Consider the following 20,319-nt stretch of genomic DNA (forward strand, 5'->3'; position numbering starts at 1 on the left):
TCAATGTAGAAAGATGGGGTATTGGGTAAATGTGATCAGACATGTGTGACAATTTAAGGGGAGTTTATTCTACAGTAATGTGAATGTTGCTTTAAACTTCTGTTATTCTGGCCCGCTTCAGAACCTTTCAAACCTCTTTTGTGTGTGAATGTGTCCATAATGCTGTTAAGCTCTCCTGTTTAAAAGCTATTTGAACTGAATTCACCCTTTTCTGTATTCATATTTTCAGGGAGTTCAGCCACTGGAAGGTGAACAGCCTGGCAACAGAGAAGAGAGATTTCCTCAAAGCTCCGTTGCCCTTAGCGCCAGAGTTCCTGCGAAACCTGCGGTTACTGGGGCGACGGCCAACCCTGCAGCAAATCAACGAAAACCTCATCAAGAAGTACGGGACCCACTTCCTCGTCTCTGCTACCCTGGGAGGTAAGGAAGTGACACACTCGCCTTTATTCTCGGGTTATGAAATGTCGGGAAATACCAAAAATAGAGACCTACTCATTTCGGTTCTCAGAGGACTTATAGCTTTGCAAGTCGAGTGCTTCAGAAGAGTAGAATCTATTCCTGCTGATATTCTTTTCAAGGAAAAATGTCAAGTGACCTGCAGAATTAATCCGAGGTTGTTCCCCACAGTTATTTCCTTTTCCTCCTTCACTATGATGATCATTGCATGCAGCTACAAGGGCCTTACAAAGCAGATGAGGGATTACATTGACCCGTTTCTCAGCAAATGTCTCTGTTTTTATTGGATTTCTTTTTACCCCCAATCTCCGAGGAGAGAAGTAACTCACAAAACACAATCGCAAGGGCTATCGATCGTGTGCGTCCGACAAAACAGGGCTGAGACCTGTGTGACAACCTCATGATGTTGATACACTGCTGATCCTTGTCACCTCATAGCAGCCCAGATATACGAGTGCATTTTTACACTTTGTTGTTTCTTGTAGAAAATTGATAGTGAGTATAAAACACTTCAGCATCCAACATCATTATTACTATCAGAGTCAAAGGACATTTACAAGCCCAGGGACTTGCATTAGTAAGAAACATGATATACTATTAGACATAATGGGCTTTAGATTAGGATCTTCTTTTTTACTTTCTGTTATAGAGTTGGTTTGCCTATACAGTACATGACCAACATAAAAAACATATTTCTTCACAGGGAGTAGATAAAACCATGCCTTATCGCGTGTCCTGAAGACAAAAGCATGTTACAAATATGTACCTGAATGAAAGGTAAAAGGAACACAAGAGAAAAGATCAAATGAATAACATTTTTTTTAAATAAATAAAGTAGTAATAGGAATAATGAGGGTAATAAAGTGAGGCAACTCCCAACAAACTTTCAGATGTTATTTATTTGATGTGTAAGTTTTTCATCCCTCGCCATCTAACTTAGGCTCCTCTTATCACTGGGTTTCTAGGCTGTGGCATCAGCGTGGGAGACGGAGACAGAGATGAATGCAGCAGCAGACTGATAGTTAGACTCTATATGTAATTAACAGCCTCCACTAAATAGTCTGAGCCAGTCTGCATACTGATGAGGCCGGGGCTGAGCGATTGCGCACATCCCCAATCTCATTTTCTCTGTCTTTTGTTCGACCGTTTTCATCTCTTTCTTGCTTGTTATGGCTGACTTTCCAGCCATTGTTACATTGAGCTGTGAAGTAAACTTTGCGGTTTTGAAGTGAATAAATTGACTTCATGACTGACAAAAGTAAAAATACTGTCAATAATAAAAGCAATGAAACATGTTTGTTAGTGATTGTAGAGACTGCAACAATACAACGTTTGTCCATCCTGGGAGAGCAAGACTCTTTCATTTTTCCCAGTTAATTGGGTATTTCTATTGTTCTTTCCCTTATCCTCAAATGGCTTTTTTTGGGAGTGCCTTGAAATCAATCTCAGCTTCCACTCCCTATAACATAAACAAAGTACTGTCTCAGTAAATTCTGATTTAAGAATTTGACATGCCTTTGACCGTAATTGATACATTTATATTCATAATTAAATTACTTAAGTTCAATGGAATGGGAATAGTAAATAATAAATGGTTACATACTCAACCCCAGCTAAGATTAGAATAGTAATCTCCTTGTGACTCTTGGAATGATGGAAAAAACAAATCAATAGTATACTGATCGAAAAAGGTGTTGGCTAAAGTATTAGCATATTACTCTAACCACATATACAATCATTCACGACTCTATAATATAATAATCTAAATTCCCACCAAATGTAGGTAAGGTTGTGCCCCATCCTTGAAGCTAGGAGTGAAAGCCAAAGTTAGCATGCCTAATATTCAACCCAGTCTCACGGCATTTTGTGTTATAGTCACAACATTTAATCTATTGATTCGTGTTCACCAACACCATTTCCCCCTTTTTTTCGCATCACACAGAACGATTTTAAAAGCAATGTATATCTATTGGCAGTATGTTTCGTGCCTGCACCACGTCTTTTTGTCCGGTCGGGTCTTGGAAGACCGGAAGCTGTGTGATTCATAAAAACATGTTCTTACTCAATATCAAGCCACGATTATTGTTTTTATTTTAAATGCTATAATGTCGGACTTTTTTGCCGTCCGTGAGGAAAAGAAATGGGGCTCACAATACTGAAATATGTATTTTTTAAATCTTTTTTTCCTTCTAATTTGTTATTCTTTTCTAAATAACACACTGTTATTTACTCAACAATAACACACTTTATGTTTAAATTGTCAAACAGGAAGACAACAAATAAAAAAGAGCCCCACTGGCATTTTGGAAAATATGGCGCAAGCTCACAATTGATATATGTTATTAACATTAGCAAGCTACAGTACTGCGAATGTACGCGGAGGATGCTAGCTAAATGCCAAAATGCTATGTTAACTATCTTCCAGCTCTTTATCAGACTTTCAGTGTGTTATTCTCCATTTTCAAATGCTGCTTTTAAAACTTAAGTTGAGAGTGCCTGTTGGATAATTCAGGAGGTGGGCGTTGGGATTAATTCCAGTAAATACACAGCGCCGTGCCAGCTCTGACTTTCTAGAATGATTAAAATCTAAATAGATAGTTAGGTAACAGGAGTGACTGGCATTGCTCAGCAAGACTTGGACACACTTGATTATTGGTTATTTTTTAGACATTACATTGCCCTTTAAATCAGTATCTTGTTTTTTTCTACATTATTTCAACGGAACCATGTATACTTGTACTTCTAATGTGTAAAAGATAAGTATAAAGAAAAAAAAAACTCTTATTAAATCAGAGGACAATGTCAAATACATCCTAATGTGGTTTGGCGTTGTTAATAGATCTGTAATTTTCTGAGGAAAGAGAGCAAAGCAAAATAACAATTATAAATTTTCTACATAATATAAAGCAGAATGTCCCAAATGTTCTACTAAGGATAATATCAGCCTGCCGCACTGGTATGGTGAACCACTATAATTGAAGTGACAGTAATTTCCCCTAGGTAAGCACAATAACAAGATAATTCAATACTTTAGTTAATAAGATTACAAAATAAATGAGTAGTTTATTCAACAAGATAATGATAGAAAACAGAGTTGAGATTTAACAAATGTTTATTGATCCACAGGAGAGGAGTCCTTGACCATTTTCCTGGACAAGCAGAAGCTGAATAAGAAGTCGGAGGGTAGCAGCAACAGCTCAGTGGTGTCTCTAGAGCTGCTCCATCAGCTGGCTGCTTCTTACTTCACAGATCGAGAGAGCACCCTTAGGCGACTGCACCACCTCCAGATTGCCACCTCTGCTATAAAGGTACTGTACACATACACACAGCGAGAAACTAAGCCTACACACAGAACATACACCTTTTCAAGCAGAGCTAAAAATGAGTATTTCACTTCATAGCAGCTGTGTAAATACACTGTTTATTTCCTTTATGTAGACTCATGTTTGCAGTTCTCCAGGTCCACAAACAACCACTCATCTAGGCTAGACACGAAAACATTAACGCTCCTGTAAAACTGTCCCTTTGGATATATTACTCCAAGCTGTGCCTCTAACAAATAGCTGTGCTTGGTCTCAATGTATGCACACAAAAAGTCTTTTTTAAAGCTTATCTTCAAGGTGCATCATTGCTCAAAAGCTGAGGGAGAGATGAGGAGAGCTTGCGAGGACATTTAGAAAAAAAAAGAAAGAAAAACTGGCCTGGATTTAAAGCACAGTGTATGCACTGAAACCCACTGAGGCACTAAAGCGAGGCAAATGTCAAGTTTCTTTAGAGTCCCAGTGGGAAAGTATGTTTATGCATACTGTAGTCTACTGTACGCCACCTGGAATGGGTTACAGACTGCTGTTTTCTCTCCTGTAAGTGCATGAGAGTTATAACACCTGGTAATTATCGTTAGTTCCGGGAAAAGCTGTTGGACTTTGGCACTAAGTGGCTTTGATACTATCATTTTGAGTGGTTTAACACCTTTTTGAGCATGTAGGTTTTTTATTTTCATTGACTCACTCAATTCACTTCACTCTCCACTCAACATGTCATAATTTACCAGAAATCCATCTCCAGTTTTTTGTTTAGTCATTAATTGCATTGGATACAGTTTTGTTGAAAATCCACACAAAGAACACAGACAAATAAATCCTATTATCTCCTGGTCCTGGTTTCGCCTGGTTTAAATCTGTTTATTTCCTCCTGACGGAAGCAAAGCATTATTGTGACATACATTGTTCATATTGGAACAGATTTGCTGGCTCTTATGCCATGACAGCAGGTGTGTGGGTGGGTGTACTCTGCTTTCATGATTCAACTTCAATAGCAAATCACATTGAAATGAGTTATGGCTAGGTGGAAACTTTGTGTGTACCTTGAATTAGGTTGCTCATTTACAAGTGCTGTCCCTGAAAACCCTGCATGTGGCAGATGTTTTTTTAATTTTTTTTTTTTAGTCAGTTTATTGAACATGTCAGAAACAAAAACATACAACAATGATATATATATATATATATACTCTTTTTTTCCCATTTTCTTTCTCACTCAAATTAATAATTATAAAAAAGTACAAAAAAAGAAAAAGATTAATAACAAAAAAAAAGCAATAATAATTCTGAAATAGTCTCTGTCATGTTCAACAGGCGCAAGAAGAAGCTTAAAAAAACTTTTCTGGTCCTACCCCCTCTAGCATATATTTTTCTTATAAATAAAATATTAGGTCATCGTCATCAGCGACATGTTTGTTTGCTTTTTGACAAAACAATCAGAGAGAAATTACTTTTAAAATTACAAGAAATAACAAATGGGATTTTACAGGTCCTGTTCATAACCATTCATGATTTGGCTCCTAAATAATACTTTCAGTTTAGACTTCTACAATATTTCAGTGCATCATTACAGTTATTCCACAGACTAACACCTTTTGATGAGATGCAATGAAGTTAGGCATTTGTTCGTTCAAGGTTCCCACTATGCAGAGGTGAGATCGACCATTTATGTTTTCAAAATTAACTTTGAAAGAGGACACTAAAGTACTTGATTGCTTGAGAATGTATTTCCTCCAAAACCTAGAAAAGTATACAATTGCTATTTCCCAAAGAAGACATAACAGAAATAATATTAAAACATGACATTGAAATATCATGATGGGAAAACAATGTGTTTAATGAAGAAGATGTTAAGTACATATTAGTAGAAGTGAATCGAAGGGAAAAAGCACAACATACTTGTCTACAGTGAAGAAAATAGCAGAAGAAAAATAGACCTTTGCATACTAAGAGCAATACAGTTTTTATATTTTTTGGGAAGCTTAATTACAACAAACCACCACTTTATATGCAAGCAACAGTAACGTTGAAGAAGTTGAAGTATTAATGCTGAATCTCATTACAACCTCAGCACCCAGAGAAACACATTGTCTGCTAAGCCTGATTTAATAAGGAACTGAAATATTTGCACAATTTGATACATTTGTGTCTGTGGGGAGAAGCTAATGAGTGGCTGCTGCACTAAAACAATCGCTTATCTTTTGCAAAGAAGTCAACAGTTGTAAATAAGTAAATGGCACCATTAAGATCTGTTTTCCCATGTCAGTTAGTCTGGTTTCAATCTATCCAGAAATATTTTGTGAAATGCATTTTTTATAAATCCTCTGACTCTCAGGCCTATTAAACAGCCCTGCCTTCAATCAGTATGTGTCAAATGCTGCAGTTTGGTCTGAGTGGAGCCTTCTTTAATGCAAAATGATGTATAATAACATCATGTCTTATAGGTGTGACATGTAAGAAGAATTCAAAAACTTTTGATATGATAAGTCATATTTATAGCAGTAGTTGGCCAATCCTTAGGAACATATGATGTCTCGTCTATCTAGTATTGTTAGAAATTACCATTAAATATTCGTATAAATTCCTACTTTTACTGTTCTATATGTCAAATCCGGTCTTTCTGATCCTTTCTTTACGTAATATACATCATTCCAGCATATAATGTCAGCAAGAAACTCTGGTCTTTTTGTCCTTTAAAGAATTATTTCCTTTTCTCACTTTTGTGGGTAGAAGTGATTTTTATCAATATGAAACATAGCTGTAGTCATTTTAAATACAACTCTACACAAGGTTACCTGTACAGAGGAAGATGTATCTACTATTTATGCTACAGTTAATACCCACAGGCTTCCTTCTGTTGGTCTATTTTGTAACAAAATCCCCTTCATACACATTTAACTTTTAAAGAAAAAACGTTTGCTTTCAATCAGCGCCCTTCGAATTTGAAGGGCTTCTATATAAACACATAAAGTTCCCACCAATGGTTTGAAAAGAGATTTCTATGTTTGAGTTTTTGTCCTAGCAAAAACAATTTTAAATGAGGTGTAATTTATCAAAACGAATCCATGGTTGAACCTTGTTTTTTTCAAACCACAGTTCTCCCTCATGACAAAATAATATAATTAGGTTGTGGAATATGTACCTGAAGACATTTGCATATTAATCATGAAATGCAACACAACTAATTTCCTAATTCTTAATAACCTCACCCCAACCATGTGCAGGCAGTTTTTTTATATTATTCAGACTCAGCTCTCTGAGTTTAAGCTTGTTTAAAATGTTGATACAACTAAGGTAATGCTATTTTCGAAAGCCAAAAAGACACCGGAGACCACTTTGGATATTGTTACTATGCAAGGACAAGCACTTGAAGTGGTTGCCTGTTATAAATACCTTGGTATTGAAAGTAGCTATTTCCTGAGATCTCATGCTGTGGTTTTGTTATATGTGCCAAGTGCTACTGTCTTAGGGATGAAAGCTTTTAGGTGTGCAGCTCCTCTAACTTGGAACAGTCTGCAAAAATAATGGAAACTGAGCAATTTGGTTCCACTGCATGTTTTTAAAGCTCGGATAGATGCTTTGCAATCTGATACTGTTGGTACCTGTACATGTCGTTAGGTATGTCAATTGTAAATCCCTGTATCTATGTTGTATGATGTCCTTTTTGTTTTTCTGTTGTTTATGTTTGTATGCCTTCATGTGGAACCTACTTGCAGCAGGTCTCCCTTGAAAAAGAGATCGATGATCTCAATGGGATTCATCTGGTTAAATAAAGGTTTGAAATTAATCTGATTACCTGTATATGATGACATGAATAAAACAGCTTTCCTTCTGGAAGAATGACAGGCAGGTAAATACTGTCGTGTAGGTGTTTTTCAGCTTTTGCAAACATCCAGTGATGGTGCCTGCCTGCACACACACACACACACACACACACACACACACACACACACACACACACACACACACACACACACACACACACACACACACACACACACACACACACACACACACACACACACACACACACACACACACACACACACACACACACACACACACACACACACACACACACACACACACACACACACACACACACACACACACACACACACACTCAACAAAAACACAACCAATCCCACCCGGAGAGGAGCATCCTTTACATGTGTCTGCTAAATGAGTATCTCCGGTATGCAAGCCACCTGCCGCGCCGTGATGAACTCATCACCCCGAGAGGAAGTGACACTGAGTGGGAAGTACTTGACCTGTGTCCATGTACGCCTCTGGGCTCTGTCGCTGCAGCACTGTGTGGGAGGTGGGAGTGGAATACATTATCTTTATCTCCGGCAATAAAGTGGCGGAACCTCTATCACACATTTAGTGCAGACTACCGTTCAATGAGAGAAAGATAAATCCATATGTAAAACCTGTGTGAAATGTTCTGTTTGTAATGAGAGGAACTGGCTGTGTAAGATGTTTTTTTCACCACAGCCCTGTCATTTTTAAGAGCCAGAATCAGCAGGGAACTGCAACCAGATACTTTGCTCCTCTATAAAATCTCATCATGTTGTAGTAAAAAACATTTTGTGCAAATTAAGATTTTTTATTGACCACTATAGTATATAGCCATATAAAAACGAAAAGTAAAGCTTTATATTGCTGAAAAGTAATTTTAGAACTAAATCTCCATAACCTTTGGTGTCACTTAAATCTCCAATATTACTTTATGGTGTTTACTTTTTATTTGATGCTGTCATATAACAGAATAAATCACTATTGTAGTACATCTAACTTCAAGAGAGGACAAGACCATCAGTGCCATCTTTTGATACAATGCACATCAATGAAGAGGTTACATGAGCATAGCAATGTAAATATAATATGTGTTTTGTTTGACAATTGTTTAAATCAATTGTCATAATGTGGCTGTTGTAACAGGAACAGTTATACATAAGGGAATGTAAAACAAAGTGTTTGGGGTCATGAGAAAAACACACAGTTCCTGCCATGTTTGAATAATGCACCATGTTGAATAAACATTAAAAACAAAAATGGCCCATGTTGAATGATCCACTCAGTGAAGAGCTCTTGGGAGTTTTCAACAAAGGCAAAGGCGGGGGTGGAAGCTCTCAGGTGGGTTATCATTGAAGTTCCTCACATTAGTAACAAACAAGCCCAGCATGCATTTGGTGTAACACAGTGTAAATATTCTGCTTTCATGTTTTCCTCAAAGAAAACAAGTAAAATGTAAAGTGTAGACTAAGGGAATAAACATTTTTAAAGTAAGATAGACATTTACAGTAACATGAGAAAAAAGAAAAAGACTCATGGACTTCTTTTATTAAAGTGATACTTTATACAAATATGCACCTGCTTTGCATTGACTTTATTGGCAACAGGCTGCCTCAGAAATTCCCCCTTAGTTCAGTCTGATCAGACTTTAAGAGGTTGACTTTTATTTTAAAAGAGAACTCATTTTGTCGATACAACAACGACTTTGAGATGCAACAGTGGAGTCTTTTTCTAATTATCAAAGCAAAGATTATCTTCACTCACATCTTGAACAACACCCAAAACAGCCTCTCTCCCCTCCACTAATCTCTCTTTGCTTCTCGCCTTTATGTTCCACTAATCTTTAACCAAATCTCAGTGATTTCTCTCTTTCTTTGAGATTTTTGAAAGATGTTTGAGATTATGTATCTTTTTGTAGCGCCTTGAAGGCTAACTTCCATGTCTTTTGATAATAGATGCAATCTCAATGCAAGGAACAGTGTGTAGAATTGAGGAACAGGGGTATTTTAAGGATGGCAAGTGCGCACAGATTGCTTCATTTGCCAAAGAGTGTGATTTAGCTGGAAAATGGCTTTGCCAGAGGCTATATCCATCTTATAAGGCTAATTGTACTATCTTAAAGCACTCACTCTGGAAATAAAATATGTGTTGTACCCAGAGTTGGGTGTAACGCGTTACAAACGGTAACGGAGTAGTGCAACACGTTACTTTTATAATTCAGTTATCAAACTACAGTTGTAATGAATATTTAATTGAAGTGACAGCAGATATATAAATTACATTTCTTCAGCTCAGTAAGTTGGTTTAAGTCATTTGTGAAATTAAAATACGCAAATCAGAAACCAACTCTAACTGTCTACAGAAAGACAGAATGGCAGAGTGAGGGCAGATGAGAGATTGTTATAAAAATGCATACATATACACATTTTTTCTGTTTTTTTTCAAGGATATCAAGCAGCAGGAGTCACTTAACAATGATATAACTCTTTCATCCACCTCTCTGTTTGTTGCTCATCTTGTTATTGTCCTAAACCTAATTTAAATCATGTTTGTGCCTAAGCCTTATCCAACCTTAACCCCGCCATAACATTTTGTCGGCCAGTTTGGGACAGTTGAAAAAAGTACATTATTGACTTATCACTTGTTAGGAAACAGTTCCCACATACATATCCAGCAGAAATGGAGCGACATGTTAGTGTTCACCTTATGTATGCAATTTTCCTTCTCTTTTAGCTCTGTTTTTGGTCTGCACCATCTCCTGGGGGAATAATCTGTCTTTTTAGCTGCATAATAGATATTGCATAATACAATGAATATTTTCTTGGGTTCTGGGTGAAATATACTGTCATATGACATACTTTAAAATGAGTCTACTATTTGAACATATTGCGTGAAGACAGGATATAAAACATGTCAAGGTTTGGGGAATAGTTGTTATAGGGGCTTACATTTTCCATTAGTTCGAAAAACAAATAGTGTTTTGCTCTCGTGGTTGTAAATTATACAACACAAATGTAGCTTTGCCTGTGATGTGGCCACCCAGAATCCAAAATCACAATGCCTGCTCCAACATCTTGGCAACATCTTTAAAATCTTACCTTTTGAATATCAGATGCACATACAGATCCGGGTGATTTCAAACACACACTTGCAACAACTCTTTAAACCAGAACAAGGCATCAGACTTAATGCAACCTTCCCTTTGTATCTCTTTAAAGTTTACATTTTCCTTTTCAAGAACCTGTGCTTGCTTTCTTCCTCCTTTCCACTGTTCTCCACGAGACAGCCACCACATTGCAGGCGGCTGCAGGTGTGGGAGGGAAGAAAAAGATGGCGACACCTTTCCCTGCTGTCAGGGGGCTCCGCCACATCCACTCCTCTGCCTGCCTTCACACACCCTGCCTGCCACAAGCTGTGTACTTTACTGCCAGAAATGGGAGGAAAGAAAACGCCTTCCCCATGCAGTGCTAATGTGGCAAATAAAAAAAACAACAACATATATTTAAAAAAAATCTGTCCTTCTTCTGTTTCCTAGGTAACTGAAACAAGGACGGGCCCTCTCGGCTGCAGTAACTACGACAGCTTGGATTCAGTTAGCTCGGTGTTGGTGCACAGCCCGGAAAATAAGATCCACCTAAAGGGTAAGGCTCTATAACACCCACACACACACGCACACACACACACGCACACACACACACACACACACACACACACACACACACACACAACACACACACACACACACACACACACACACACACACACACACACACACACACACACACACACACACACACACACACACACACACACACACACACACACACACACACACACACAACCTCTCAAATATACTTTAATCTGTGCACACACACACAGACGCATTCACGAAAAAGAAAAGGTCCACTGAGGGATTTCATGCACACACACACTTGAACACACACTCTGTCACCACCTCCATCCACCACCCTGCCAAGACTCTCACCTCCTGTGTGTAGCAGTTGGCCGGGATGACCCTTTACTTTACGCTGCAGTAGTTTATATGTCTGTTCTGCCTGACTGAATCTCGGTCTCATGGGGAATGGGTTATCTTACCAGGCTGTAGATGGAACATGTCTGGCAATACTGACCCCAACCTCACCCCTCTAACAACTACACCCTGGAAAAAAAGTACACAAGTGAAGCTGAAGTGGTAATCGAAAAGCATAACCTAATCAATCTGATGATGGTTATTGGTGGAACAAGAAACCTCTGATGGACATTCAATCACACTGCTAAAATAATTCTGGGTAATATTCTTAGCCTTAATAACCTTATTAATTTTGCAACACTTGGTGTGCAGTGAGTTTTGCAACAATGCATCCAATGCTATAGTCCTACCTATAGCTTTTGTATATACTTTGTGGCAAACAAGAAGAAGTTTCAGTATAAGCATCTTGTTTAAAACTGATTACATTCAGAAGGGGCCATCTTTGTTCCTTGAAAGTTGTATATTTGTGTAATACATGGTTGTCATACAAGTATTAAAGACCCCACTGTCAGAACATTTTATTAATTGGCACAAAGGTCAGTAGAGACAAACACACAATGTGATATAAAATACACAGGGATAGACCGAAAATAAGGCATGTTTTTATTTATTTTCAATTGGATATAACAAAACAAAACTAAAAATTGATATAAAAAAGATTGTTATACATATTGCCAATTAGTTTGTGTTACAAAGATTTGTAATATAGCGCACAGTGTTTGTATGATTGTGACTGATAAAGCTACATGAGTATCTGTTTCGTAGGGCTCTAGTACTAAAACAATTATTATGGTTATTGTCAATATTATTTCTTAAAAGAAAATGATCACCACTCAATGGGATAAATCTCAATTTAGACATGTTCGGGGGACCAGAGTGGGTTGCAGGATGGGCTGGAAAGCTGTGAGTAAGTCTATAAACAATTGTATAAACTATTTGAGTACAAACTATTGTACAGTAAGGAAGAGCCATTAGCATGGCATATTCAAAATATCTAATATGGTGATCCGGCAAATGAAATGTCTGTACTGACAGCATTTGATGTATGCTACAATATTAACAGGACTGCTTCCTATATTGACATTTGGAAGGAATCAATCACCCTGACTGGTTTCTCAGGCTCCTATCTGCATCCACATTTAGTTTTTAGTTTTCAATAGGCAAGGATAAAACTATGATTAGTGTAGACCATAGGATAACAAAGGTAACACTGTTGAACATGTGGTTCCACTGATGATATGATTAAAATTCCCTTTGAAGATGGCTTGTGAGCCACGCACACAGCTGCTGATGGTTGACAAATATGCCGTGATGGAGCAGGAGGTGGTCAGTGAACACTACAAATCCAGTGAATATCGGGATCAGTGTAACACTCAATATTAATGGGAAAACATTTGCTTATTTGCTACATGACCATATTGGATATGGACAAGAGATCCCCATTCTCTACAGCGATTATGCTTCTGCACCTTAAACAATATGTAAGATGCATAGTTTTTGCTGAGCTTCAAAGCTGAGTATCCGCTCTGTTTATCAGAAGGGAGAGCCTTACTGCCACTCCTGGCAAATACTAACCTTTAACCAAAACAAAATACATACATGTGTCTAAATTGCTGTTTAAGAGGTGGCTTTAATTTGATTTGGTTACTTTATAATCTTGAGTTTTAGTCAACCTCTTTTACCTATATACTCACTAACTCCCTGTCATTCTCATTCTTGATCACACATTAACTAGTCAAAGTCAAAAGTCAAGTCAAAGTCAACTTTATTGTCAATCTTCCAGTTTGTGTACAGACAGAGAGATTGAAATAACGTTTCCCACAATCTCGAATATAAAAACAAATGTAATATAAAAATATAAAAATATGTGTGCAAATATGTATATATACACGGTCAAAGACACATGTTTACATGTGCACACATTAAGACCTAAATAAAAACACAAAAATCAATATATACAAAATAACTTCAATATTTCACTTCAATATTTTGAGAATGTATATTAGTGTAAGATTGTCCATAGAATGTGCAGATTATCCATAAAGTGTGCAGATTGTCCATACAATGTGCAAATCATTAGTGCAAGATAACTCTAACTATAACAGTTGTTGCAAAAATGCAGCTGAACAAAGGATCAGCTTAATTTCAGGAAGAATGCTAATATTAAAGCTATGTTTACCTTATGGATCTATTCATTTTCACTGAATCATTAATCGATTATGTACTTGTATGTTTTAGCTTCACTGTCTAGAATGTTGTGTGTAGAGAGTCTTCTGAAGGTAGGGAAGGGCTCACCTTAATTCTCTGCTGTATTGCATAATTGATTCTTGATTTTTGGATAATAAATAATTATAAATAAAAAAGAGATCAGACAGAACATTTTGTTCAATTCAGATTATTTTTAGATGTCTTGATGAATGCCTAAACATTAATTTTTAAAGTAGCTCTGAATTACCATATTCTTTACATCCTAGTTTTCAAGGGTCACTTGCAAATCACAATTGGCTCACAGGGTCATTTCCCTTGAATTGTCAGAGTCAGCTCTTTCATGGTGGGGTGGCTAACTACCTTGTTCCCATTGTTCTTTTAGACCATGGAGAAAACTCATCATACTTCTGAAGCAATCTCCTGTGACATGTATCACTTCAGGTGTTAATAATTCAATAGCAGATACTACTTCTGCTGAACTGATGATCGCAACTACTTTTCAGATGTTTTTGGGTACAAGGCAGGCTTGTGGGCAAACTGTCTAGTATGAAAAATAGTAAAATAACGTAAAGTCAAAAGATAATACACTCCCTTGCCAGCCATCCTTTCCCTTTCCCTTTTTGGAAAATCAGCACTGATCTGTAATCTGTTCTAAAAAGAAGTCAAAGGGAGGGCTCAGGGCAGACTTTCTAGTCATTTGTGTTTGTCCTTGAGACTGTACCTAATCCCAAGTTTGAGGTATCACACATTTCATTGATCCACTGCTTCAGAGTGAGCGCTTTTGTAAAGCCAAAGGCAATAGTGTTGTAGAAATGAATGTACTATGCCCTGCTCTTCTAATAAGAGATGAGCATTATCAGCAGGGGATCTGACTTCAGTGTGACATCCAACAAAGTGCGAAAAACTGCTTGGTTTCTGAGCAACAGCTCTCGTTAAAACCTACATTTGGCCTAATGTCCTACTCGTATGTGTTATTTGATACTGATACTAATATATACTTATCAAACTTCCCAACCGCAGTCTGTAGTTTTCAGCCAAAAAGCTCTAATAAACCTTGTGCATTGTATTTTACATCCCCTATGCGTTACAGACATACAATGGATCTCATTCAAGAACAAGTTTCTATTTACATCTTCCAACACTCACTTGTTTCCAGTATGGTTTTATTGTACAAGTGCTTTAAGTGAGATTCACCTTTTTTTTTGTATGCACAAACGTGCAGTTAAAACCAGTTTCAGTCTGATGAATACTAGTTATTTGTAACAAGGTCATATTTAATTAGCATAATTAACAACCCCTTTATTACATTGTAGGAATACATCTCAAAACCCAGAGGGCCCTTTAGAATTAAAAAGGTTAATAGTAGAGCTTTCCACAAAGTATTTTACATAGTTAGATGCTAAAAAACATATTTCTATAAGCAGCTCAAGACTAATATAGGAGATTTTTTAGATACATTACATTTAATTTGCTACCACTCTATGAATCCCATATATTGTCTTATATTATATACGTTTATATGATATTGCCCTCCACTAAAGGCATAAGCTTTCATTCTAATTACCAATAGTGTAATGTACTTTGATTTTGTAATGGGATTGGAGAACCAAAGCAATGTCCAAGGGTAAACTCATCTTCTAATTCCAACCAATTATCCTGATGGGTTCCATTTAACCAGATTTGAGGGCTGTTATACTGGCAGCCAAATCAACAACAATTAGATCTTCAAGTTGTTTCTGGCTTTAGCACTAAATTAAATATTTATGTATGTCCTTATTGAGTCATTAGTTATGGAATGACTATCTACGGGGAAGCTATTTTAAAACAGGAATCTCTGTGGGAAGGTACCATCAAATGTAACTGTTGAAAATGTGACTTTGGTTAGTATTTCCCAGTAATTCCTTAAATGTAAACCTCTCCTCGTAACAGGATAAACCACTCTTACTTCAGAGCCTTTTTGTGTTTGAGCCTCTTAACCGTTGATAAATGATAAAAGCAAAGAAGAAACCATATCAGTTATAAGACAGGAAAGGGTTACATCACTTCTCGGTGATATGTTAGACACTCTAAAGCAGTGGTTCCCAACCGGTGTGCCGGGGCACACTGGGGTGCCGCGAGCACTGTCCAAGTATGCCGCAAAAAAACGTATTTTTATGTTCCACATTTTTTTCTCGCTTAATAAACTTCACTTCATATACACTTTATTTTATTACATGTACAATGGAGTTCATAAGCTAATAAAACATATATTGCTCAGATTTAGAAATATTAAACAGCTTAAATTCTCATGATTTACGTCAGCCGTCATTGTTTACGGTGTGCAGAGCAGCTTTTTATCCTCGCGCCAAATAATTTCAAGATGGATCGTCACGTAGTGACAATAAATAAAGAAGCACCCCAGCCCTCAACAACACAGGCAGGGATGACAGAACATGATGGAACAGCAGTGCAAAAGAAGTCTAAAATAACATTAATATCAGCCACAAGTTTAAACAGCAGAGCTCAGGATGAACTCGCAGAGCTATCTATGGACCGCGCACTGAAACTGAAGCACGGGGAACTACGTCTGGATATATTTTGGCTGCTTGTGGGACACGAGTATCCATCCCTCTCAGAGAGTGCCATCAAGGTGCTTTTACAGTTTCCAACCTCCTACTTGTGCGAGCTGGCGTTTTCCTCACTCGCATATGTCAAAAACAAGACCCGGACCCGGCTGTCAGCGGAGCAGGACCTCCGTGTTGCGCTGTCCACTATCCCCCCACGCATCAAACAAAAGCTCACAAAAGCAGGCACAAGTGTCGCACTAGCACCGTGTAACGGTCTGAGAAATGTTTATGTTTGGATGTTAATTTGTGTGCCTTTCTTATAAATGTATGATTTATGATTTTGTCAATCAGTATTATCTGGATAGCGAAATGCAGAATGTTTCATATTTGGGATGTGGTTGATGAGTCACATGACCACAGTCAGGTCAGAGGGCATTGTTTCATCCCTCCAATTCTATTAAGTTATTATTTAATCTAAGTGATCATAGGCCTGCCTCTTTTGAAATCCAAATGTAAAATAATAACTGTATTGATATGTATTCGTGTTTTTACACAGGTAGGCCTACTATTTTCAGCCAAAACAAAAGAGCCTACTTAGTAGGCCTGTTTATAATATTGAATTCATCATAGAAATGGTGTTGACATTTTTAGTCTGGTTCTTGTTATTATGTGTGAATACATTATTTGTTCTATAAAATGTTCTATTCAATTAAATACACATTTGAAAACCAATTTATGGTGTATTTATGGTTTTTAGTTTAAGCTCTGAAGTGGTTTTTAAATCTACAAAAAAAGTTGGGGTGCCTTGGGGTCAAGAAATATTTTCAGGGGTGCCTTGGTAAAAAAAAGGTTGGGAACCACTTCTCTAAAGGCCCTGAAACACCGAGCCAATTTTGGCCGTCGATAGATGTCTGGCTTGCCGCCCTACTCAGATGGGTGTGTCCCCGACCGTTGTGTCTTTTGGGCCGTCCCGACACCTTCCTCCGCTGATTCAAGGCTGTCGGCAAAAGATATCACTCTGATTGGCTGTTCAGCTTAGCGAATCAGTGCATGAGAAGCGAAACGGAAGTGAAGAAGGCACACACAGACGGCTACTTTCATTTTCCAGTACTGCACTAAACATGTTTTCGATTAGAAGTCGTTATGTGGAACAGTCTGTGATGGACGAGAGTGAAAATGGAACGCACGCTATTTGTTTGTTTGTATATACACGCAGTCTGTCTTCCGGTTGCCTCTTTTGAATGACGAATACACACTACCGCCGCTTGCTGGTAAGGACAGTTAATGCCACTCACGCATGCACAGTGCGTACGTCCTACTTGGCCGTCTGCTGAAGTCTTTGCGGTGTGTTCCAGTGCGACTTTTTGGCCAAGACGCAGGAGAAGCGAGGCGACACAACAATTGGGTCCGTCGGGACGTGTTCTTTGGTGTCAGTTTGGTGTGTTAGGGCCTTAAAGCTCAGTCCTGTACATTCTCCTGCCAAGTAAAAACAGTCTCCTTGTATTTTCTATTCCCGGATGCTTCAACACTCCACTGTTCTTACACTCTCTGATCCCTGATTGCATGACTGTATGTGTTGTGTACCTCTGGGCCTTTGCCTGGGTGTATGTGTGTCAGTGCTTCTGTGTAATGAAAACCACTACGTTGGTGCCAACAGTGGCTACTTTAATGATTGTCAGAAATAGCCTGACTTTAGCCTTGACCCAGAGCCACGCTTTCAAGTGTATTATTTAAATGTTTTTGCCAGTTTTTTGCTTGAAAAATCAAACCTCTTTAGTTTTGCAGCTGTAGCATGTATGTGAATGTGTGTGTGTAAGTGTGGGTGGTGTGATGAACTATGAGTGCATCAACAACAAATCAAGTGTCTAGGGACAGTAAGTTGGGTAACAACGCACTGGAATGTGTGGGGTACACAAAATACATAAACAATTGCATTATTTAGAATAAGCAGCTTTTAGAATGCACACACCTAACCAAAGAAAGCAACCCTACTCTCACTACAATGCCCCATGTGGACATTGGGTTATTGGGGAAAAAGCTCAAGGCAAGTGGACTCAAATAAATTCATACTCAGTTAATATAGTATCTGTGCCCTACATGTATATAACATGTATCCCCAAATCTCTGATGAACATGTTGACTGATCCAGACAAAAGGTTTACTGGGACCTGCAGTGATTTACTTTCTGTATGTGTTGAAATGAAAATAATCAACTCCCTTTGTGCCAAGAAATCTCATCTACAGTTTTACCTTGTTCTCTTTGACTCAATTGCTGAATAAGATTTTTTTTTTAAACAATAATATATCTCTGAACAATTTGTTTTTTGTTTACAACAGATGTAAGCTTCTTCTATCCGCTGAAACTATTTAATTATTGAGCCATTCCATGCTTAATTTTTGCCCAAAATGAAAAACCTTTTTCTTCTTTTTTTATATCAAATATATTAAATAATGAGCAAAAGCGCTAAACTGTAAAAGGCTTCCACCCACTGCCCTACACTGTATGGATGTGACGGCTACCAGGAAAGTTGGGTTTAAAATTGTATTTATTATTATGAATGTAAATTATACAACACAATGCTATTAATATGATGGAGAATCGTATTTTTGACAGATTATGTCAAGACTGAATTAATCTAATTTAAGATATCCAACCGGTGTTCTCATTTTTCAGTCCTAAGCATTATCAGCTTTTAGAACAGTCTCTGTGCAGAGTGTTGTCCATACTATATGTGTGTGGTTGCTGCTGATTCAGCTCCCTTAAGAACCATTGGAAACCCTTTTAAAACTTGATTTTCTGTCTGCTCATGTTTCCTGTTGCAAGCATATTGTATGTATGCAAATTAGTTTATTGGAGTTTAATGTAAGGTGAAAGAGGTTCAGGAGGTGAGGAATGAGAAGGTCTGAGTGGTGTGATTGAATATGGTTGCAAGGTGAGGAACAAAGGATTAAATAGGGATTGACGGTAGGCATAAGCCAGGAAATGTGGTGGTGAAAAAACCAAAGGAGTGTGAATCTCGGTAGGTACAACTTCACAATTTAGTCCCTTGCTTCGTCGACCCCCTGCAGTTTCTGTAATAAGAGAGAAAGAGGTAAGCGAGCAGAAAGCTTATTTTGGGAGTGGGAAACGAACTGAGAGAAATGGGAGAGAAAGTGTTGTACTCTAGATAGCACATAAAATTGGATCAGTTAAAGCTTTGTTCTTGATATTCAGTTCAGTTCTTAACCTAATACCTTGCCTCACACAAAAGTTGTTCACTCCCCATACAGTATGAACCTCTCTAACGTCACTGTCAAGCAATGCTGTATAGTTTGTGTTACTTTTCGGTAAAAATACTGAGTAATCTTTCCATATGGTTAGTGTAATTAAACCTCCATTTTTGTATTATGTATTCTACAAGTCTTATTATGGTCCTGTTAGGTCATCATCATTTAACATTCAAGAATCCCAGCAAGTGACCTGGTTGAGTGGAACATATTTAGTGAATAGTGTTTTGAGCTCTCTACCTCTGTTGAACACAAATGTTCTCTGCAACAGTTAATCAAGTTATGTTTAGTAAGGCCACATATTTTGTAGAAGACTCAGAGATTCAAAGAAACCAACCATTCTGCCAGTAAAGAACATTCGTCTCTGGGCATGGCACCTATATAATGTTTATGATTAGGAAAGGAAGGACTATTGTAAGGGGTAAGGGCTAGGGTCGGGGTGAGTGGTTAAGGCACAGATAAGGCTAAGAAACTAAAAACTTAGGTTATGGAAGGTTAGGGAAACACTGATAAAGGGTGAATTCTATTTCTAAGTATGTGGCTGTTTGCTCTATGCTCACCCAAGACCCCTACTTTCCACTTTGCTAAATGCATAGGGGCAAACTACTTCCGGTATTAGTAGTGAATGCTGCACATGAAGGTTTAAGGTGTTAAAGTATCTAATATAGACATTATCCCAGGTGTATAGGCTGATAAA

At 37.8% G+C, this 20,319-nt stretch overlaps 1 protein-coding gene across 1 annotated transcript in view; it reads left to right on the forward strand.

Moving 5' to 3' along the window:
- Positions 1-224: 224 nt before the first annotated feature.
- brinp2 (bone morphogenetic protein/retinoic acid inducible neural-specific 2) overlaps positions 225-20,319 on the forward strand; it is a gene marked incomplete at its 5' end in the record, with an annotated part of 71,545 nt that continues 51,450 nt past the window's right edge. Inside the window, 3 exons of the mRNA XM_079651017.1 lie at positions 225-420; positions 3,583-3,764; positions 11,107-11,212. Of these exons, the coding sequence (XP_079507143.1) occupies positions 225-420; positions 3,583-3,764; positions 11,107-11,212 (484 nt within the window). The remainder of the gene's footprint in view (positions 421-3,582; positions 3,765-11,106; positions 11,213-20,319) is intronic.

This window comes from Notothenia rossii (genome assembly GCF_949606895.1).
Source record: "Notothenia rossii genome assembly, chromosome: 9".
Taxonomy (NCBI): Eukaryota; Metazoa; Chordata; class Actinopteri; order Perciformes; family Nototheniidae; genus Notothenia; species Notothenia rossii.